The sequence below is a fragment of the Trichomycterus rosablanca genome, chromosome 3 (genome assembly GCF_030014385.1).
Source record: "Trichomycterus rosablanca isolate fTriRos1 chromosome 3, fTriRos1.hap1, whole genome shotgun sequence".
Classification (NCBI taxonomy): domain Eukaryota; kingdom Metazoa; phylum Chordata; class Actinopteri; order Siluriformes; family Trichomycteridae; genus Trichomycterus; species Trichomycterus rosablanca.
This window is the reverse complement of record NC_085990.1, coordinates 31,972,308-31,996,501: the sequence shown is the minus strand read 5'-3', so window position 1 is coordinate 31,996,501 and position 24,194 is coordinate 31,972,308. Positions and strand designations below refer to the sequence as shown.

General features: G+C 38.3%; 1 protein-coding gene across 1 annotated transcript in view; it reads left to right on the top strand.

Annotated features, from left to right (window-relative positions):
• The window catches only part of LOC134309822 (RNA-binding Raly-like protein), a 299,334-nt gene that overhangs the window by 124,662 nt on the left and 150,478 nt on the right, over positions 1-24,194 (top strand). Inside the window, exon 3 of the mRNA XM_062991166.1 lies at positions 14,760-15,030. Coding sequence (XP_062847236.1) covers positions 14,775-15,030 — 256 coding nt within the window. The 5' untranslated portion in view covers positions 14,760-14,774. The remainder of the gene's footprint in view (positions 1-14,759; positions 15,031-24,194) is intronic.

Sequence of the window (24,194 nt, the reverse complement as noted above, 5' to 3'; positions counted from 1 at the left end):
CATAACAGTATAAATGCTGTTTACATAATGTAAAGACATTTAGGAGCAACAGCTGTAAGTACTGTTCCTGATTTTGTTCCTGTAACAGGCCCACCTGCTGTGGACTGATGAGCTTGATCTGGTCTGCTTTTCTGCTGGTGCATGATGCCAGCATACTCTATCTCTTTCTGGGAACTCAGCCAGTGTCATAGCACTTTTCGGGCATTATGAGGGAACCGAAATGGATAAGTGAGCTGCCCCAGAGGCAGCTTGACAGCCATTTTCTGAAGTGCCCCATGTTTGGACCCACACTGGACACAGGCTGTGCCACTTTGTGGGGTGGTGTGTCACTCATGCATTTCCAACTCTGGCTTGTTCTGGGTTTCCTTTATTTCCTATTTTTCTAAGAACTTGGTTGTTTTGCCCATCTATTTATTGTCCTGTTATCATTTGTGTTTGTTTAACCAGAGTACTGTTGTATCTTGGTTACATCATGCAAACCTGGTACCTTAGTAGTAAGGTGTGGCCTGCTCTGTTACAGTTCCTATATTAAAGCAGTCGGATTCTTGTAAATCAAGCTGTGCCATTTGACAGTTTTAGAGACAGTCAGTAAAACACTTTATTTGGCTTCCATTGTCGGGACCTGGGTTTGATTCTCAGCTTTGGTTAATATCTCTTTGGAGTTTGGCATTGTTTACCTATATTCATGTGGGTTTCTTACAGGTACTCAAGTTTTGTGTCATCTCCCTCAACCATACAAGCAGGTGGACCAGCTTCTAAAAATAAAAAATAACCAAAAAGAGAGCAAATAAAATTGTTAGGTGTATAACGCCCAGCAGTAGACTGCCACATGTTCTAGACATACATTATTACTACAGCTGTACTCAATAAGCAGTAGTGATGAAAACAATTAAATCCAGAACATTAAAAAACACAACCCTGACATGAAGCAAATAGGCATCAGAAAGAGTAATACTCCTCAAGAGAAGGACAAGGAGGAAAAAGTGGAGGAGGGGAGGGCAAAGAAGCTCTTGACAAAAGTGATTTATATGACCAGAGAGGCAATTTAACACATCTCCGCTGATTTGTGAATGTTCTCGCCTCTCTGTCCTCTGCCATCAATACGGGTGTCAGTAAGAGGCTCTAAATAACAGTGGGCTGCTTATTACACTGCTAAACTCGATCAGATCATGAATGAGCTCAGAGAAAGAGGAAAAAGCTCTGGTTGACCCATGTCCTCCTAAATGAGCATGCTGGTGTAAATATTGAAGTCATGCTATAGATAAATGTAGTTTGGGCATTATTTAGTTAAAGGTAGCTTGACTTTTTTTACCGGCACTATAGACCATTATTCCCCCCCCATCACCTCCATGTTGGACATTACACAATTACATAATTGTGTGGATTAGTTAAATTAGCTTTTTACTGCACATTTAAAAAGCACATTTAAAAGCATAAAAAATAAGTTGATGTTCTAGTAGTTGTTAATTTGCTACTAACTTTATACTTAACAGAAAAGTTGACAGTGATGGCAGTAATAGCAAGTGCTTCATCACTGTTCAATGAGGTCACCGTTTTGGTGGGGTCAGTTATCCTCATATATATATACAGTGTATCACAAAAGTGAGTACACCCCTCACATTTCTGCAAATATTTCATTATATCTTTTCATGGGACAACACTATAGACATGAAACTTGGATATAACTTAGAGTAGTCAGTGTACAGCTTGTATAGCAGTGTAGATTTACTGTCTTCTGAAAATAACTCAACACACAGCCATTAATGTCTAAATAGCTGGCAACATAAGTGAGTACACCCCACAGTGAACATGTCCAAATTGTGCCCAAATGTGTCGTTGTCCCTCCCTGGTGTCATGTGTCAAGGTCCCAGGTGTAAATGGGGAGCAGAGCTGTTAAATTTGGTGTTTTGGGTACAATTCTCTCATACTGGCCACTGGATATTCAACATGGCACCTCATGGCAAAGAACTCTCTGAGGATGTGAGAAATAGAATTGTTGCTCTCCACAAAGATGGCCTGGGCTATAAGAAGATTGCTAACACCCTGAAACTGAGCTACAGCATGGTGGCCAAGGTCATACAGCGGTTTTCCAGGACAGGTTCCACTCGGAACAGGCTTCGCCAGGGTCGACCAAAGAAGTTGAGTCCACGTGTTCGGCGTCATATCCATAGGTTGGCTTTAAAAAATAGACACATGAGTGCTGCCAGCATTGCTGCAGAGGTTGAAGACGTGGGAGGTCAGCCTGTCAGTGCTCAGACCATACGCCGCACACTGCATCAACTTGGTCTGCATGGCCGTCATCCCAGAAGGAAGCTGACGCACAAGAAAGCCCACAAACAGTTTGCTGAAGACAAGCAGTCCAAGAACATGGATTACTGGAATGCCCTGTGGTCTGACGAGACCAAGATAAACTTGTTTGGCTCAGATGGTGTCCAGCATGTGTGGCGGCACCCTGGTGAGAAGTACCAAGACAACTGTATCTTGCCTACAGTCAAGCATGGTGGTGGTAGCATCATGGTCTTGGGCTGCATGAGTGTTGCTGGCACTGGGGAGCTGCAGTTCATTGAGGGAAACATGAATTCCAACATGTACTGTGACATTCTGAAACAGAGCATGATCCCCTCCCTTCGAAAACTGGGCCTCATGGCAGTTTTCCAACAGGATAACGACCCCAAACACAACCTCCAAGATGACAACTGCCTTGCTGAGGAAGCTGAAGGTAAAGGTGATGGACTAAACCCAACTGAGCAGCTGTGGCGCATCCTCAAGTGGAAGGTGGAGGAGTTCAAGGTGTCTATCATCCACCAGCTCCGTGATGTCATCATGGAGGAGTGGAAGAGGATTCCAGTAGCAACCTGTGCAGCTCTGGTGAATTCCATGCCCAGGAGGGTTAAGGCAGTGCTAATAATGGTGGTCACACAAAATATTGACACTTTGGGCACAATTTGGACACAATTTGGACATGTTCACTGTGGGGTGTACTCACTTATGTTGCCAGCTATTTAGACATTAATGGCTGTGTGTTGAGTTATTTTCAGAAGACAGTAAATCTACACTGCTATACAAGTTGTACACTGACTACTCTAAGTTATATCCAAGTTTTATTTCTATAGTGTTGTCCCATGAAAAGATATAATAAAATATTTGCAGAAATGTGAGGGGTGTACTCACTTTTGTGATACACTGTATATATACAGTGGTGTTCAAAAAAATAGCAGTCCAACATCATTAACCTGATAACTCACTGTTTTTAGTTCTACATAGCAAAAAATTTACTTGAAAGTGCAGTAGAGTACATGCATGCCGCTCATTCTGAGTAATCGAAGCATTGATTGAAAGGGGCTTGTTCTAAATAATAGCAGTGAGGAGTTCAATGTTCAATTGGTGAAGTCATTCATTCTGCAGAAGAACAGGTGTCAATTTTGGCCCTTATTTAAGGTAGGAGGGTGGCAAATGTTGCACATGTTGGTCATAGCGCATTTCCTTCTGAAATACTGGGTAAAATGGGTTGTTCCAGACATTGTTCTGATGAACAGCGTACTTTGATTAAAAAGTTGATTGTAGAGGGAAAAACATACAGAGAAGTGCAGCAAATTATAGGCTGCTCAGCTAAAATGATCTCAAATGCCAAAACCTGAAAGACGTGGAAGGAAGCGTGGAACTACTGTTCGAATGGATCCAAGAATAGCCAAAATGGCAAATACTCGGCTAATGATCACCTCCAGAAAGATCAAGGAACATCTGAAGTTACCAGTGAGTACAGAAGATGATTAAGTGAAGCCAATTTACCAGCAAGAACTCCTTGCAAAGTCCCGTTGTTAAGAAAAACACATGTCCTGAATGGGTTAAAATTTGCCAAGGAACACATTGACTCGAGAGAGAAATGGCTCAACAAGATTAAGGTAATAGAGTGGCCAGCCCAATCCCCTGACTTTAATCCCATAGAGAACTTGTGGGCTGACATCTGAAACATCTTTTTTAAGCAAAACTGTGGAATGTAGTCTAATCATCCTGGACTGGAATACCTGTTCAGAGGTGCCAGAAGTTGGTTGACTCCATGCAACACAAATCTCGAAAACAATTGTTATGCCACTAAATATTAGTTCAGTAATTTAAAGTAAAGTGAAACCTCAAACATTTTTTTTAATTTAAAGATAAATTTTTTGAATTTTTAAAGAAAAATGCTGGCACTGCTATTTCTTTGAACAGCCTAATATTAATTTTCCTTCACTTTCTGTAAAAGATAACAAACACAAACTGGCTAAATTTTGTTAATGTTTTAATTTAGAATTAAAAGTGTAGTATTTTTAGTGCATTTGCATTTATGGAAATTCTTCTGAAAGTTATTATAATGATTTTGTGCTTTATTCACTTTTTAAAATCACTGCTATTTTTTTGAACACTACTGTATATATATACAGTGTATCACAAAAGTGAGTACACCCCTCACATTTCTGCAAATATTTCATTATATCTTTTCATGGGACAACACTATAGACATGAAACTTGGATATAACTTAGAGTAGTCAGTGTACAGCTTGTATAGCAGTGTAGATTTACTGTCTTCTGAAAATAACTCAACACACAGCCATTAATGTCTAAATAGCTGGCAACATAAGTGAGTACACCCCACAGTGAACATGTCCAAATTGTGCCCAAATGTGTCGTTGTCCCTCCCTGGTGTCATGTGTCAAGGTCCCAGGTGTAAATGGGGAGCAGGGCTGTTAAATTTGGTGTTTTGGGTACAATTCTCTCATACTGGCCACTGGATATTCAACATGGCACCTCATGGCAAAGAACTCTCTGAGGATGTGAGAAATAGAATTGTTGCTCTCCACAAAGATGGCCTGGGCTATAAGAAGATTGCTAACACCCTGAAACTGAGCTACAGCATGGTGGCCAAGGTCATACAGCGGTTTTCCAGGACAGGTTCCACTCGGAACAGGCTTCGCCAGGGTCGACCAAAGAAGTTGAGTCCACGTGTTCGGCGTCATATCCAGAGGTTGGCTTTAAAAAATAGACACATGAGTGCTGCCAGCATTGCTGCAGAGGTTGAAGACGTGGGAGGTCAGCCTGTCAGTGCTCGGACCATACGCCGCACACTGCATCAACTCGGTCTGCATGGTCGTCATCCCAGAAGGAAGCTGACGCACAAGAAAGCCCGCAAACAGTTTGCTGAAGACAAGCAGTCCAAGAACATGGATTACTGGAATGCCCTGTGGTCTGACGAGACCAAGATAAACTTGTTTGGCTCAGATGGTGTCCAGCATGTGTGGCGGCGCCCTGGTGAGAAGTACCAAGACAACTGTATCTTGCCTACAGTCAAGCATGGTGGTGGTAGCATCATGGTCTTGGGCTGCATGAGTGTTGCTGGCACTGGGGAGCTGCAGTTCATTGAGGGAAACATGAATTCCAACATGTACTGTGACATTCTGAAACAGAGCATGATCCCCTCCCTTCGAAAACTGGGCCTCATGGCAGTTTTCCAACAGGATAACGACCCCAAACACAACCTCCAAGATGACAACTGCCTTGCTGAGGAAGCTGAAGGTAAAGGTGATGGACTAAACCCAATTGAGCACCTGTGGCGCATCCTCAAGTGGAAGGTGGAGGAGTTCAAGGTGTCTAACATCCACCAGCTCCGTGATGTCATCATGGAGGAGTGGAAGAGGATTCCAGTAGCAACCTGTGCAGCTCTGGTGAATTCCATGCCCAGGAGGGTTCAGGCAGTGCTGGATAATAATGGTGGTCACACAAAATATTGACACTTTGGGCACAATTTGGACATGTTCACTGTGGGGTGTACTCACTTATGTTGCCAGCTATTTAGACATTAATGGCTGTGTGTTGAGTTATTTTCAGAAGACAGTAAATCTACACTGCTATACAAGTTGTACACTGACTACTCTAACTTATATCCAAGTTTCATGTCTATAGTGTTGTCCCATGAAAAGATATAATGAAATATTTGCAGAAATGTGAGGGGTGTACTCACTTTTGTGATACACTGTATATATATATATATATATATATATATATATATATATATATATATATATATATATACATACAGGTATATATATATATATATATATACTGTATATATACATACAGCAACAGTTACCCAGTCTTGACCCAGTCTAACAAGAAGGCCCCAAAACTTTTAGGGCACTTGGTTGGATCCGCAGTTTAATGTACTAGCCCACCACTGCAAAGATCTCAAGAGAGCCCTTAAGGTGAATGATTGACAGAGTTGGATGGTTGATAAACAGCAGTGCGTATCTCTCCATATGCAATACAGCTGTCTGAGAGACTTTGCCTCTGGCTGGTGAACAGAAGCATCTGGCGACTGCAGGTGTGTCAGAGCGGATGCATGATAATCTGTGGCTCTTCTCAGTCAGGATAAGGCAGTGGAGGAAGTTACTATTGGAGAATTGGACAAGACTAGATTGAGGGGAAATGTAAAAAAAATCTACTACTACTGACTGCTACTTTAAATTCAACATAGAAGAATTGATGGAATGACAATGGGTGTAAACAAGAATTCAAACACAATCAAATGTTTCATTATTTACTATATTTTCAGTGCATACAGTGTATACTTCAAATTTAAATGCATGATGACTACTCAAAAACATGATAAAAAAAAACACATACAAGGGTTCTTCAAAAAGTTTCCACACTTTTTATAACTCTATTTATTAAGAATTTCAAAAACAAAGGACATCACTTTTGTACATAGTTACCTTCCTTTGTGATGCATTTTTCCCACCATCGTACCATGTTAATGCCATCAGCAAAAATGTTTTTGGTTGAGCGTGTAGCTGCTGATGCACCGCTGCTTGCACATCATCATCACATTTAAAACTTTTTCCCCTTAAAGAATCTTCGAGTGGTCCAAAAAGGTGAAAATCAGATGGCGCTAAATCCGGACTATAAGCTCTCTCAGTCTCTCAGACACGACCAATTACTACTATTCCCACCCTCATCGTTTCCAACCAAAATATAAAAGTACGGAAACATTTTGAACATCACTCATATTTATGACCATAAACAAATAAATACTGAGGAAAAAAAATATTCAGATGCAACAATAAAGTTAAATTAGTATTTTTGTTGCATCCATGTATTAGGGAGATTTTACACAGCTTTTGGGTGTCTATGATAAGAAATAATTAGCAAAATTGTGGTTAATGTGCAACCTACTGCATGAGTTTCTGGAGTTGACCCACATATACACATTCAAAACTTCTTACACACAGTGACCAAAGGGTGAGATTTAATTCTAGGCTCAGTTAAGCAGAAGGTTGGATAATGGATAAAACCAAGAGAGTATAGGGATTTCCTATTACTGCTAATCTTGAGTTAAAAATGCTACCAGAACTGAAACCTTTGGCACTCACATCCTTTTAAAGCTGGTATTTTTGGTACTTGACTGGTGGCTAATGGAAAAATAGATATTTAGTGCCAAGCCATTTGGTTTTCTGTCTAGTGAAGTATAAAATGCTGTGGTATACAGTTAGTCAAATACATAGGACATGACTAGATTGGGAGAAAAAGTGGGGGTAATGTAAAAAAAAATTACCACTACTACTAATACTAAATACTATTACTACTAATTGATTGAATGACAGTGGGTGTAACAAGTATTCAACCAATATTTTTAGTGCATACAGTGTATGTATACTTTAAATTCAAACACATGATGACTACTCATAAATATAACCAGAAAGAATACATATTTATGAGCACACAGTGACCAAAGGGTGAGAATTAATCCTAGGCTCAATTAAGCAAAAATGTTGGATAATAGACAAAACCAAGATAAAAAAAAATATACAGATAAAATACAGGGATGTCCTATTAGTGCCAATCTTCAGTTAAAAACTTTGGTGCCCACATCCTTTTAAAACTAGTATTTTTGGTACCTGACTAAAGGCTAATAGGAAAAAAATCTGTTTCAGATATTCAGTGCCAAGCCAAGCTGGTTTTCTGTGTAGTGAAGCATAAAGTGTCATGGTGTACCACTAGGCAAATACATTGCACATTTTCACTTTGTATGTGCTTCTGTAAAGGTGTGAATGTCTGTACATGTGTCATTGTGTGAAAAAGCTACATGTGCATTTTTGAATCCATAAGATGCAGTCCAATTCCTCTGCTTCCTCTGTTGACTTCCAGACTCTTCTGAGCAGCTGTAATAATTCCTTGTCAGCTTTCACATACCTTTAGGGTTTTTTTCTCTGTATTCAACTCTCACTGGTCCTCATTTACCCTGTCACTTTGTTATTCTAAGTTTATTAAAATCATGAGAGTAAATAATCATCACTTCATTCTGATTGCTGATGGTAGTCTATATGTGCCACTTCTTTTTTTCCAAATATGTGACATACTGTTTATTTTAAAAGATTACATACAGTTGTAAATGACTTGTAAATTATATGGGCAAATGTATGTAGACACCTCTTGTTATTATCAGGTTCAGCTGTTTCAGCTATTTCAGTGGATAGCACTGTCGCCTCACAGCAAAATGGTCCTGGGTTCGATCCTCAGGTAGAGCGTTCTGGGTCCTTTCTGTGTGGAGTTTGCATGTTCTCCCCCGTGTCTGTGTGGGTTTCCTCCGAGAGCTCCGGCTCCAAAGCAGTCAGGTTAAGTGGAGATACTAAAATTGTCCATTTGACATTAAAAGACTTGAACTGATGAATCGTGTGTAGCCAGTAACTACCTGTCCTGTCATTAATGTAACCAAAGTGTAAAACATGACATTAAAATCCTAATAAATAAATAAATAAATAAATATTGCTATGAGCCACAGCTGTTGCAAGCAATGACATTACAAACACAGTAACAATCCACATATGCAAGGACACGATTCCTCTATAGACAGTCGAGAAAGAAGCTTTCAGAGCAGTAATTAAAACAGTGAATTCCAGGTCTGTCTTATGGGGAGAAAATACTTCATTTTAGTTGCTATTTCAACTAGTGGTGTGCGATACTGCAAAATTTGCTATCGATCCTATACCAAGTAAATACAGGGCCAGTATTGCCGATATCGATCCGATACCGATACTTTTTAATAATTAAGGTAGATGCATCATCAAATTGCTAAATCTGAATGAATTTTCATGACCTTTAAGTGTATTATTGTAATACATAATTTTTTTTGTAAGTAGCTGCTCTCAGTAGGGTTGTAAATAAATTCAGTTGTTTAAAGCAGTCCGATTTCTTGTTTCTGACTTTCTCACAACATTACCATCATGGCGTATCACCACCAAGCGGCTAAATCATAGTTGTGTTTGCTGGGTGAATACATTTGTAAATTTTTAATAGTGTTCTTGTTAATTAAAAAAAAAAAAAAAATCGATGCTATTTTGTTTACATTTATAAGCACAAAGTAAAAAAAAAAAACAGCTCTCATTCAGCAAAACACGCAATAAGAGCCTCACTACGCATGCGCCGATTCATTTGCGTAGGGTGTGCAAAGTGCGTAAGGTGCATCCGTACTTTACGTACGTATAGTTTACACTATTATTTTCATAAAATTGCCCCAATTTCTGTATCTGCAAAGCAAAGTATTCAAAAACTTACAATCTTCCAATGCCTACCAATGTACCGATGTCTGTTAGGATTTTAACAACATAACAATGTGACGGTACCACAACAAAACACAGCAGAGCAGGAGGGGAGGAGCGAGTTGTGCATGTAAGCTGTGAGAGAAGCGGAGTCTGTACAGACATGGTCTTTACTTTCTAATGAAATGGGAGAAATGTGCTGAATGTAGCGGAGAAAAAGTAAAACTAAAGTATCGATCCCATCATACTAGTATTGATTTGATACCAATGTTGGTATCGATAATATTGATATTTGGATTGATCCGCCCACCACTAATTTCAATGTATAAGTGAACTGGAATCTGAGATATTTAAAGTTGTCCACTTTTCAAACGTCATTTTATTCATTAAAGGGGGGCGCTAAGGGTAATTGTACAATACTTAAATATTAAATAAACAATAAAAAATTTATTTATTGCACCTGTTTCACACGTACTGATCCCATGATATATTGTGTCATTTTGTGGGGTCAAGCAAAGCTTACAGTACTCAAAACCTTCACTATATACATGGTGAAATTCAAACTTTTTATATTCTATGTACTTATGACAGTAGAATTAGCCACAGACATATAACAAGCACCAGTCATACAAAAAATAAAACATACAGTGAAATACTGTGAAACCGTCAGATTCTTAAAAAATACCATGATACAAATTTTTGGTCATACCGCCCAGCCGTAGCTGGAATTGTAAGTTACCTTAGATACTAAAGTTTGCTTACTCCAGTGGGCCACACAAGCCCTAAACACATAAAGCACCTTTGGGATGAATAGGAATGTCAATATCTATTAAAGCTGCAATCATTTCTGCAACTATTCTTTTTTCTGTGGCTAAAAGATTGAAAGAAATGTTTAGTTGTTTAAAAAAGAAAAGTTATTATGTAATGGATAAAAACATACTAAATAACTAGGCATATTTTATTTTAGAGGTACTTTTAAAAAATTGGATAGTCATAATCAAAAAATGGGGTTGAAGTCAGGTCTTTAAAAAAACTCTACTGAAAGCTTTCTATCTAAGAAGTTCGTCATGTAGGCCCTGTGCCCGCATTACTTTTCTTCAGATACTCCCTTTGGCTGCTCTGAATTGCCCCTAGATGTAAGTAATTGGTAAAATGGATGAATGTGTGTTGCGCTTTGATGAATTGGGACCTTGTCTGAGGGGTATTTCTATGTTTCCAATTTTTATGGATGGCACTGGACCCTGACTCTTACTAGAATAAAGTACTTTGTGAAAATAAATAAATGAATGTTGTGTGCACCTGTGAGACTTTTGTGTTTAGTACAGTGTGTGTGTGTGTGTGTGTGTGTGTATGTGTTTACACAGACATATGATGAAATATCTGAATGGCTAAGTGTATAAACTTTAATTTGTGTCAAGAAGGATTACTCCTCACTAGTAACATAGAAGCAAGAGAGGAAAAAAAACAAGCAAGAGACATTCAGAACAAATAAAGCTTCAGCTTGTGCCTGAGGCAGGGACTGACAGAGCTCGGACAACAGAGCAAATTTCATTTTTCAATTTGTGTCTCCATGAGTGAGTGAGTGTGTGAGCATGCACCCAATAGCAGAATGTGTGTTACCCTGGCAACTAATCCTATTTACTGGGTATTGGATCCATTATTCAGGTATTAAGGGTAAAAGCTAAATAGATGTCATCTCCCTGTTTCAGGGACACTGCCGCTGTGGCTCAGCATTAAAAGACTCAGGATTCATTAGATGTTACCGGTGTTGCAGTGGCAAATAAATGAAATAGAAAATGTTACAATCTCTAAAGAAGCCAGAAGGCTGAGCTGGAATAATATAATTATAGGAAGTGATATCTCTTTTGCTAGACTAAACGATTTATTACATCTGTATGGCATGTTTTGTTGATTAATAATAAATAACATTTGATGTCATTTAAATAAATTAATACATTTTTGGATAGACCTTCATAGTTACGCTTAAATATGTATAGTTAAAGTCAGAATTAACATTAATGTCAGGTCTTAAGTAAGATCATTCAGGCAAATGTACACCCCCCCCTCCCCCCCCCCCATAAATTGACTACTGTTTCATATAATTTTCAATAGGTATATCCATGTTATATGGGCACAGAGAAGTCACCATATGTGGTTAATTACAAATTAACTAAAAATAATTTGTCAATTTTTCATTTATTTATTCATTAATTTATTTTCAGTCATTTTTATTTTTCATTTTATGTCTGATTTATTGGGCAAAACAACCTGTACAGGTCGCCAGTCCATCACAGGGCAGACACAAACATTCTGTCACACTTATACACACACACACACTTCTAGTATCTCCAACTGGCCCGACTTCATGTCTTTGGGCTTGTAGGAGAGAACTGAAGCACCCGGAAGAAACCCACACATATACAGGGAAAACATGCAAACTTCACACAGAAAGAACCCCGGCCGAACCCACGCTCTTCTTGCTTCGTATTTGCATTTTTGTCTAGTAAAGAACTTGTGTACCTTTGCCCTCTCATTTTTGACACTACTATGTGAAAGCATTTGTGTCTCTGACTAAAGCAGTCGGAGTGTCAGATATACTGTACTTAAAGAGTGTGTGAGGGTTTTGATGTCACCTAATGGCAAAGGAGTTGTCAGATAATTGCAGGGTTTCCAGACAAATGTGTTCAAGTGCATGCTGGGAATACTTGGTAAGAAAACAGGAAAATACACTTTGTGTGACACAAACCTTTACAACTACCTTTCTGTTTTATGTATCTCTATTTCCTTACGTCTTACTGTGTATCTCTGTCTCAAAACAAGAAACTGTCTCAGACAATTATTTTTAAAGTCATTTTTACTAACTGCTTCATCCTGTTAAGGTATAGTGGGCTTGGTATCTCCAAAAACACTTGGTAAAAAGCAGAACAGAGTGCCAAACCATTACGGGGTGCCACACACTTAAACTGTCAGTTTAATAGCCTGTCATCATTCCGAATGTTTTTGGCAGTAGGAAGAAAAGCCAAATACCCTAAAAAATGTGTTATAGGATGCTGTTATAAGAAAACCATGCAAAACATCTCACAAACAATTATTGGAGATAAGGATCAAACCCAGGTTCCCAGGACGCATGTTACTGGAAACATTTCAAGAAAAGGAAACACTTCAAGAATAATACAATGTCTATGGAAATCATCATATCCTATCGAAATCCTTGTCAAATTATACTATGAAAATAAAAATGAATTAATTTGTAATTTTCCTAGCTGTATTTACACATTATAACCCTCATCAAAAATGATAACTCTCATAAAAATTACACTTAAAAATCTGATAATGTAGTATAATTTAATTAGTAAAACGCCTGGTTTGGATTGTAACCAGCCTCTTATCGCGCTTTTCAACCAAAAGAAAACTGGTTCCTGAACCGGTTCTGTTCCGGTTTCTTCGAACCTTGGTGTTTTGTAGAGAACCGACTGTTTGTCGCAGTTGTTGTTTTCTTTAGTTCATTGACGTGAGAAGTGTTTGTGCTTCGTTCTCACCGCGACCCACAGAGCAAATAGCCGATTTGCTCAGCGCTCGGTTTGAGCGATAAAGCATCACTAAATTTCCACGTCAAGAACATACAATTGTGTGAAATAACCATCAAATCCACTCTAAAAGCTTCACATGTGTCTGTGTTTAGCTATATTAACTTCAGGTGTGGTGGTTTTGCAGCTCGGGTTTTGAATCTGCAAAAAGCTTCACCTAAAACGTTAAGCGTTTTTCGTATGTCGTCTGGGTCACCACGTCATATCACACAGTTCATTGCTTTGAAAATATCAGCGAATGTCAGCAGCAAACTGGCTCAAAATTCAATCAGGTGAACTAAATTAAATTCTATATAATGTTATAATGTCTCATGTAAAAGCAGCACCCAAACCTCTACCCACAGATGACGTCACGGTTCGCGCTGAAAAGCCAGGTATTCTGTGGTGCCAGATTAGAATGCTAGTTCGCTGTCTGGAACCTCTTTTTTCTGTGGAAACATGCGGAACCGGTTCAAAATCAAGTTCGCGAACCGGAACGGAGCCGGAGCCGCATTGGTAGAAAAGGGGTATTAGAGTAACTATGATATACGAGCGTTCTTCAAAAAGTTTACGCAATTTTTACAACTGTTCATTAAGAATTTCAAAAACAAATGACATTACTTTTCTACATAGTCACCTTCTGATGCATTTTCCCCAGCGTCATCAGCAAAAAAAGTTTTTGGTTGAGCATGTAGCCACTGATGCACTGCTGTTTTCACATCATCATCACATGAAAATCTTTCACTTAAAGCTTCTTTGAGTGGTCCAAAAAGCTGGAAATCAGATGGTGCTGAATCCGGATTATAAGCTCTCTCTCAGTCTCTTAGACACCACCAATTACTACTTCTTTCGCCCTCACCGTTTCCAACCAAAATATAAAAGTGGGGAAACTTTTTGAAGATCGTACTTTTTAGGGTACAACCAACCACCTTCCACATCACTCAGTTAACTGGCCCACATATAACATCAGCGGTAGTGGTTTTGATTACTTCAGAAGAAAATCAACTGCCAGATTCCACAACCAGTAGTACATAATAACATAAAAATGCTCCTTGGTTGGAATAGTGGATAATATTAGGCACAAGTTAAGATTTTAGTGGCTTTTTAACTATCCCTCTGGGTACCGTTCAGAGCATTAGCAATAAGTGGAAAGTGTATGGCACCTCCAATACCTTGCCAAGATTGGGCCATGCTAGGAGGATATTAATCAGAGACATTACAAAATTTGACTGAACTTGAACAATTCTGCAAAGAAGAATGGGCAAGTATTCCCCAATCTAGGTGTGCAAAGCTGGTAGGGGCATATTCAAACAGACTGATGACTGTAATTAAAGCAAAACGTGGCTTTATAAAGTACTAAATTAGGGGACCGATGACTTTTTTATTCATGTTATTCTGTTTTTCATTTTCTGTACTATCAATTTAATTTATTATTTTTTAAGTGTTGTAAGGCAAAAAATATGTAAATAAAGAAATTTTTGAGAATTTTGATTTCAGCTTGTAGTAAAAATTGACTATTTTAATATTTGATTAAGATTATAAAGAATCTTCTGCTGCTGTATCTTATTTACATAGTTGCCCAGCCTCTCAGCATCCATGGTCTTTTTTGTGTGTCTTTTGGTAGAGCCAGCAAAAAAGGATGACTGGTAAGAGTCAGACAAGCAACGTGACCAACAAGAATGACCCACGTTCCCTCAACTCTAGAGTCTTTATCGGCAATCTTAACACAGCCATCGTCAAGAAGGCTGACATTGAGGTCATCTTTGCCAAGTACGGGAAGATCGTGGGCTGCTCGGCGCACAAGGGCTATGCCTTTGTCCAGTACATTAGTGAAAGGAACGCTCGTGCTGCCGTCGCTGGAGAGAACGCCCGTATCATTGCAGGACAGCCGCTGGGTGAGTGAGTCTGCTGTTTGTGTGTGTGTAATCCAGGTGCTTTATTGTGATGCCTCAGAGCCTGCAGCTTGCTTTTCATTCTGGGATTGAGTTTGTTGTTGATACTTGAACATCAATATTGTATTTGTGCCGTTTGTAACAAGAAAAGGTTGGAGCTTTTTTCTTATGTGTGCCTGTAAAAGATGAGTCATGTGTCATTTATACATACGTAACTGCCGTGTTTGGGACTGATGTTTGGAAATATGGTTATGACAGTTGTGTTGTCAGTATCTGACATGCATTGAAAGAATTGTTTAACAGGTGGTTCCTGAACTAAATGCAGCACTTTACAGTGTTTTAAACAGCCCACCAAATACTGTATCTATTATTATTACTTTTTAGTAATATTTTTATTAGCATTACCACTACTACTAATACTACTACTAATAATAATAATAATAATAATGATGACAACAAAACAAAAAGAAGAAGAATTCTTCCTGGCATGGGCCATTAAGTAAAATAAAAATAGTACTTAGTATTATTTATTTTATGTGGTCCAACTGTTGGGCTGCATTAGCCTGTTGTTTAGATACCTATCTCTGCTTTATGTCCCAAAATACTAGGAACCATGTCCAGCTAGTGTACCAGGGTGTCAGGTTCTCACCAATAAGACGTGTGTGTATGCGTACAGTCTGAACACACGATTGTTGCCAAAGGTGCTCTATCGGGTTGAGGTCAGGACTTGTGCAGGCCAGTCAAGTTCTTCCACACCAAACTCGTTCAATCCATGTCTTTATGGACCTTGCTTTGTGCACTGGTTTGCAGCCATGTTGGAACAGGAAGGGGTCATCCCCAAACTGTTCCCACAAAGTTGGAAGCATGAAATTGTCCAAAATCCCTTGGTATGCTGAAGCATTAAGAGTTCCTTTCACTGCAACTAAGGGGCCGAGCCCAACTCCTGAGAGTGACCTATTCTTTCACTAATGTTTGTAGAAGCAGGCTGCATGCCTAGGTGCTTGATTTTATACACCTGTGGCCATGGAAGTGATTGGAACACCTGAATTCAATTATTTGGGTGGGTGAGTGAATACTTTTGGCAATATAGTGTATCTATCTAATTGATCATAAGTCTTTTAGTGTATTAGTTTGTGAGCAATTGCATAAGCAATAAAGTTGTCAGACAATGTATTTTTGTAAAGCAGTATCTACATACACTACTCTATAAGTCACATTCTAAAAGTCACATTTGTTCAACATTTCTATGTCAACCCCGACCGCACCCCCCCTCCAACACACACACACACACACACACACACACACAACTTCCCCAGTAAAACAGACAGTATTTTTTTGTTGCCTTTGTCGCCCTGACTTCATATATTTGGACCGGAGCACCTGAAGAAAAACAACAAGGACGTTTGCAGGTTCTCCCCATGTCTGCATGGGTTTCCTCTGGGTGCTCCAGTTTCCTCCATAATCCAAATACTTGCCAGGTTAATTGGAGCTACTAGAAATTGCACTAGCTGTGTGTGTGTGTGTGCCCTGTAATAGACTGGCAGCCTGTCCAGGGTGTTACCTCTCGCCCAATGATTTAGATTTGTATTTTAGATTTGTATGGTTCCCCTCCGATTTAAGTATGTAATGTATATACAGTACATCTCGTACTAGTGTATGCAGCTTTTAACTTCTAGCTTTAGTAATAGTAGACTTTCATTTAAAAAATCAATTACTGTAATATTTAGGAACTGATACATCTTATTGTAACTGATACTTTCTTGGCATACATAGCTTGAAATTTTACAGCCTTCCTTAAGACTCTCCTAAAGCAGCTAACTAAAGCACACTATAAAAGTCTGTTTAAGTTTTGTATTTACTCTGGGGGCTGAGTGCCTGTCTGGTTAAAAAAGAACAGACACACTTCACTGTATTACATCTGTGGCCTTGAGAGATGTGCTATTAAAATGGAGGTAGGCTTTTTATTATTTAATTTTTTTTTAATCCACAGTTTCATTATATAGTTGAACAGGTTTTTAAAAAGCAGCCACTCTTGCAATGCAAATCTAAAGCAAAAATATTACATTTATGTATGATTCAAAATACAGCTGGGAGGCCTTTGAGAACAGCCAATGCCATGTAATTGGATGCACAAGGTTGGTCAGTTAATATGAAGCAGTGAAAACATAGAAGGAAAACACATTTACACAGCAAATAAAGATTTGGCCAATAAGTATTTCTCTACAAATTATGTCTCTCTATTCTACAAGTTTTTACCTCAGAAATGCTGTCCTCAAGCTAAATTTATTTCTGTACACATAGCATCAAAACATTTTTTTTTTCATCTTATTTCACATGACAAATGTGGCTTTAATGTGGCACATATTATGTTGAAAAAAACCATCATAAAGCAGCACTCAGAATCACTACTTTCTGGTGGACAATGCACCACTGCGCAAACCCCTCTGAAAAAATTTGCTTCTCCTCTCTGTAATACCTGTGTGGTTTCACTAGCTATTTATATATGCTGGACCTAAGGCCCAAATGCAAAATAATCTGCACACTGCAGAGATAGAGTACTATTTGTATTGGTATTATGTACCTGGGAGCCTAATATTTCCACTTTCCCAACTTCTAATTAAAATGCATGTCAGGGCTTCTAAACAGAAAAGTGATGTTTGTATGTACCATTTAATATTTTGCCCATCATAGCTGATCCAGATGCCGAACCACTGGCAGTGAACTATTGAATTGATTTGTAGCATGCTTGCAGCAGACAGGAGGGTATATGATGATGAATTTGGCTGAAATCAGTCTCTCCCACTGGTGCCGTGAGTGTATAACTGGCCCTCGGTGTGTTTATGCCTTGGGGCAATGTAAGACGCACACAGACAGGTATAAGATCATGCCCTTTTTCATAATCTCTCCTCAACACCAGTCTGTAGCCTGGAGGTTATCGTAGACCTGCTTATAGCGTGTTCTGGCTGAATGATGTCCAATGCATTCAGTAATGCAGGCATGTATCAGGCTCTCACTCTCTGTGCACATTCTTATGGACCTTCATTTTCCTCTGTGTGCAAAGCTGGGGAATGTTTTATGGAAGATAGCTGGCAGTACTGATAGCATCACTGGTGCACCAGCTTGATAAAGTGCATAACTCTCCCATTTTAGAGAACTCAGCCAGGTTGCTACATATTAATATACTCTGACATTTCATTAAGATATGAAAGTGGCAACTTTTTTTTATTTATTTACTTCTTTAGTAACACTGCTATTTCATATAAGAAATATGTCTCATTTAGTAAATAAATAAATATATAAATAATTAAATAAAAACAAAAAACTTTAGCTGCTGAAGTGGCGCAGCAGTAAAGTACGTTAGCGCACCAGAGTTGGGGTTTCGAATACATCGTATCGAATCTCAGCTCTGCCTTTCCGACTGGGCTGGGCAGCAGCATGAACAAGGATTGGCTGTTGTTTAGGGTTAGAGGGTAAGAAAGTCGGATCATAGGTCCTCATTACTGGTGCAACTGCAGCCCCTGCTGGCTGACTGATGGCGCCTGCACAGGGCTGAGGAATAATGCTGATGGGGGTGTGGCCCTCCATACACAGTGCCCATCTAGTGTATGAACTCGACTCGTGCAGGTGAAAAATGCAGTCTGTACTGACTGTACGTGCCGGAGGGGGCGTATGTCAGTTGAGAGGCGTCCTCAGTCAGCGGTGAAGGGTCGAATCAGTATAGAGGACGCCGTAATCAGGGTAATTGGACATGACTAGATTGGGGGGAATATTGGGGGGGGGGGGGGGGGTTTAAAAAAAACAAAACTTTGAAGTCAAATATTATTTTTCCTTTATGTGTTGGACGATACATTTCATCAGCATGTACATTTGTGATGTGGTAAAGGATTTATGTACAGGTGGATGAAAAATTAAAAGGTAAAATTTGAATAAATAAGTAAAGATTATGTAGTGCATTTTTCTGACATGGCTTTGGTCTGCTTGGCTTCTCAAAGGCAAAGGAGCACTATAAATTAATACAAATTCTGACTCTTCACCTGATCAGTATAGTACAATATTTTTGTACTTATTAAAGTAATTTCTTCCAAGATGTCAATGCCTGCATTCACAGAGCCATTCACAAGGAGGGACTGAATGCTTTAATGAAGATGAAAACAATGATACAATGATGCCTTTTTTTTTTTTTTTACTAGATCTTAGTCAAACCGAACCTTTGTATTTAATCTTGGACCAATATTATACACTACTGTCTATCACTAATGTCAAAACACTAATGAATGAATTTTTTTTTGTTGGAAAGTTAATGTGTGGAGAAACTTCAGTGTGCGGGCATGGCAGGTGGGCACATTACAATGCCTAGGGGAGAAGGTACTATAACATCCCAACCTCCCATGTCCAAACCTGCTGGCAGGTGGAGAGTAAAGGTTGACGCAAAGTGTAGTTAAAGCTCAATATCACTTAATATCTCAGCTATGGGGCTACACTTGACATTTCTACAATGAAGTGCATACCATGTGACATGCAGTATCTTCTCCTTATGCTTTCTTAACAAATTCGTGCCTTTTGAAACCATGTTTGTACAAATGTTTAAACATGAATTTGAATAGTTTTATCTCATTTGTCTATTAGGATGTTATATTTAAGATGTTATATTTAAGAACACACACACACATATCTACTACACAGTGAAACCTTGGCAAAAGACTTAACTAAGGCATAATTTGCAATCAGTGTTACAGTTCATCCCAGAGGTGGGGTTGAGGCTGGGGGTCTGTGCCGGCCACTGGTATTCCCTCATTCCAAACTTGTAAACCATTTGTTTATGGAATTTACCTTGACATGTTGGAACCGGGAAAAGGCCTTTCCTACATTGTTGCCACAAAGTTGGAGGCATATAATTTATACTTTTTAATAAGATGTGTGGCTGAAACTTAAACTTGACCCTACATCAACTTAATAATTTGGAGGGATGCTTGCATACCTTTTTCCATATAGTGTACTTTGAAATGTGCAGTCAAACTTTTTTACACAAAAACCTAGAAGTCACAAGCTATCAGTCACAATAATTAACAAAGTAATTAGGAGGCCATCCAAATTACTCTAAATGCTTCCAGGTGTGAGTGAGTGAATAATGTAAAAATGAATATATTTCTTGTTACTGGAAGAATAAAAAACAGCCCCAGACCATTATTTCTCATTCAACAAACTTCTTAGTTGGCACTAGGAAGCAGGCTGATAGCGTTCTCCTGGCATGCACAAACCCTAAATTAAGAATCAGTGTGGTTTCAGCATGGCAACATGATACAAGCTTAATTAAGTTTGAATCATTATTCATTATAAGCACGAGTAAAACAGGGTTTTGGTTCATTTTAATGTTGCTCATTAAACAGATACTGCAGTCTCCTGTATGAACTCTGATCCTTTTTCCATGCTAAAAATGATCTGTATAACATTCATGTTCTTTAAACCAGTTGTATGAGATGCCAGAGTGTAGACATTGGATGGCTTAACAGACTGTCCCATGTTGCCTCAGGTAAAATGTTGCACTCTGCATAATGAGTTTTGACTTTGAGGTCTGTGGTGCAAATTTTTGGAACCACAGTGTAACACTGGAGGCACAGGGTTTCACATTGTTTTCCATGGTGCAGGAGAGGAATCCATCCTACTGTTGTCACACCAGCAAGTCAAAATGGAAGACAAATGGCTGTGACATTTATTTGAGTCTCAGCGCAGCAGACCTTTCCAGATTTATTACGGGCAATCATTTAAATACATGCAGTGTTGTAATCAGTCCATCATCACTGCTGCATTGTTTGCAGAGCTTGATTTGAAGGGGTAACTTTGTACCAAACTGCTTTCTCTCTTGAATAAAGTCTGTTGTGTTCTAACACTGCTGTTAGAGTTTAAATTGTATCCAAATGTAAGATTTTTATACTAAAATGCAGTGAGTTTGTTGGTAGTTCATTATGACAAATAACTCTTTCATGTTTTACCATCACTTTATCCTGATCAGGGTCATAGTGGGTGTGGTTTTCCTATAACCCCAAATCAGAAAAAGTTGGTACAGTATGGAAAATGCAGTGTTCCTTACATTAACTTTGACTTTTATTTGATTGCAGACAGTTTGAACCCAATATATTTTATGTTTTGTCTGCTCAACTTCATTTCATTTGTTAATATACATCCATATACATCTAGTAATTAGGTGAAAAAACTAAATAATTATGTGATTCCAAACAGGTGATGTCAACAGGTGATTGTAATCATGGTTTGGTACAAAAGCAGCATCCAGGAAAGGCTGAGTCTTTGATGAGCAAAGATGATCAGAGGATCTCCAGTTTGAAAGATTCCAAAGATTGGAAGGGGTTTGCATATTTCTCCCTCTACAGTGCATAATATCATTAAACCATTCAGGTATGGATTATGACCCTGTCTGGGAAGTATTTGCTCTTTAATAGTGAGATGCATTTAGTATTACTCCCTTGCACTGTGTATGCCCAGGTAAGCTACGGCCCACCATGATGTTTCTGTAGGTGTTTCTAACCTTTTAAATCTGGCAAAATAAAACTATGGCAACTAGGCGCCCAGGTGGTGCAGTGGGATATTCCGCTAGCACAACAGTGCTGGAATTCTGAACTGTCTGAGTTTGAATCTCAGCTCTGCTACCGGTCAGCTCTCTTAAAACTTTATTTAACTAACACAAAGGGTGGAGTGGTCCGGGTCCTTTTTATGTGGAGTTTGCATGTTCTCCCTGTGTCTGTATGGGTTTACTCCGGGAGCTCCGGACTGTGTTTGACTATAAAGACTTGAACTGATGAATCTTGTGTAACCAGTAACTACCTGTCTTGTCATGAATGTAAACAAAGTGTAAAACATGATATTAAAATCGTAATAAATAAAAAACTAACAAAAATACAAAGAAATTATTTTTTGTAATGGCTAACCAACTTCATTATATTTCGTAAATATTATTCACTTTTAAATTTGATGCCTGCACTACACTTAAAAGTGCAGCTTATTTGACCGCTGTGACTACCTACTATGAACACCTTGTTGGTTTTGCCTACATACAGTATGCTTTCTCAGTCAAAAGACCGGCGAGTCTTTAGGATACTGTTGCTGACGCATGAAGATCGCCAGATGGAGGTAAATGGCACATCTTGCACATGTGTCATTCATTCTCATATTGATAGTTGGTGATTGGCAGAGCTAGAGTGTAAATTATACATGTACATGGTTGCAGTTGTGCAAGCTAAGGAAGGAACTGTGTGTTAATGTAAATAGCAGCTATCTAGCTTGTACACCACACTTTATTGCTATCTGAGTTTCTTAATTAGATTGTGTTAACCAAGTTTTGCCTAAAGTTACAGTTTAGCTAACTATTGACCCCACTGAACTTTTGTTTTTAACATTTTGGAACGTCCAAGTATTAATTAAAACAGGCAATCCCCATCATAATTGATTGATAAATGATTAGAACGTTTGTTGTCCAACTTTTTCAGCGTTTAGCATAATGTTTGGACTTATTTATTTATCTATTTAAAATTCTGGAAGAAGTCAAGATCAAGCAGTACTGAAAAAAACATTTAAACAAGATTATTTCAGCCATAATATAATGAATTTATTAAAGGAATTTGTCACTTGGTCTGTAAATACATCGCTTGACTTAATCCACATTCAGTTGTGACAGTGATCACACTATCTCATTTGTATATTCTAGGAGCATAGTCCAAGTAGCCTAAAAATGAAAAATGCCTGAGTTTAAAAATAATGTACATTTGAGACTACATATTACATGATGTTTAGTTTCGGAGTCATAAGAGAAAATCTTCTGCTATAATTAAATTGCAGACTCGCACCTCTGCACGTAGATTCACAGCTCTAATTGGTTGTTGAGACAAAGAACTGCTTGAGAGGTGGCGGGATCCATTTGCTTGCTGTGCCAAGCCTCCACACAGAAAAGCAAGGTTAGTTTTAACCCTTAGAGACCCCCAGTTGCAGAATTTTAACATTCCTTTTAAATGATTTCATTATACCTATTTGTGCCTAAAAGCTGCCAAACTACATTTCCCAGCAGTCCATCCTCTAAACTTTTGTATTGCAATAATGTGGGTGGAGCCACAACTTCAGTAAAGGTCATGTACCTCCCTTAAAGTTAACAAAATGACTGCTCTTACTTAAACCACATGCTCATGTTTTCACTGAACATTTAAAAAGTTTTTAAGTTACAATTTATCATGTAGTATTTTTTCCACATTTATTATTATCAGTAATGGAAAATCTTTTGATTTGTTGGCAATTTTCAAACGTTGCAACAAAACAACACTGGGCCCCAGTGGTCATCATAATTACAGAAGGGTAAGCTCATATCATATGAGTGATTTTAAACACTATTTATAGACAAAATATAACTTTTAGAGACATTTGAGCATATTTTACTATTCTTTATTTTATAATAGATGGCACAAATGGAGCAAAGTCACAACAGTGCACTGTAGGGTGGTATCATAATCACATTGTTTTTCTTTTGTTTGTTGGTCTGGAACCAGTTGAGAAGATTGCATGTTGGGACAAAAAAGCAAATTAAATGTCAGCAGACCAGCCATTGTGGGCACTTACAATGACTTATTGCGTAGTATTGATCTGTTGGATTTATACACACAAAGTATGGGTTCTATGTCTTACAAGTGGATCTTCTGGCACACAACCAAAACATAAAGAGTTGTGTGCATGTTAGGTTGTGCTTCAATGACCACAACAATTGCTTCTTTAAGTTTTAGGAATTTTGTGAAGCTGTTCCATTTCATTTTATTTTCTGTACATGTTAAAGAAATGGCTTTACTTTCCAAAAGGTACTAAGTAAACGGAAGGTTATACTTCTAATACATAGACAACATGTAAGAATATATTTTCAGCATATTATAATACAAATGTGGATGTCTTTACATTAAATATGAAATAAAATCAACAATAACCTGCTGTTGCATTTCTGCACAAAACTTTCTCTTGATCAGAGAAAAGTCTAAAAAAATTTATATAATTGCTTAGGTCACCTGGTGTTCAAACATGTGGATGTATGTATTTATTTATTTATATGTAGCAGTATATAAATATTTACATTAATAATTAATAATTTCTGCATTGTTTTACAAACCTGCGAATGAACACCC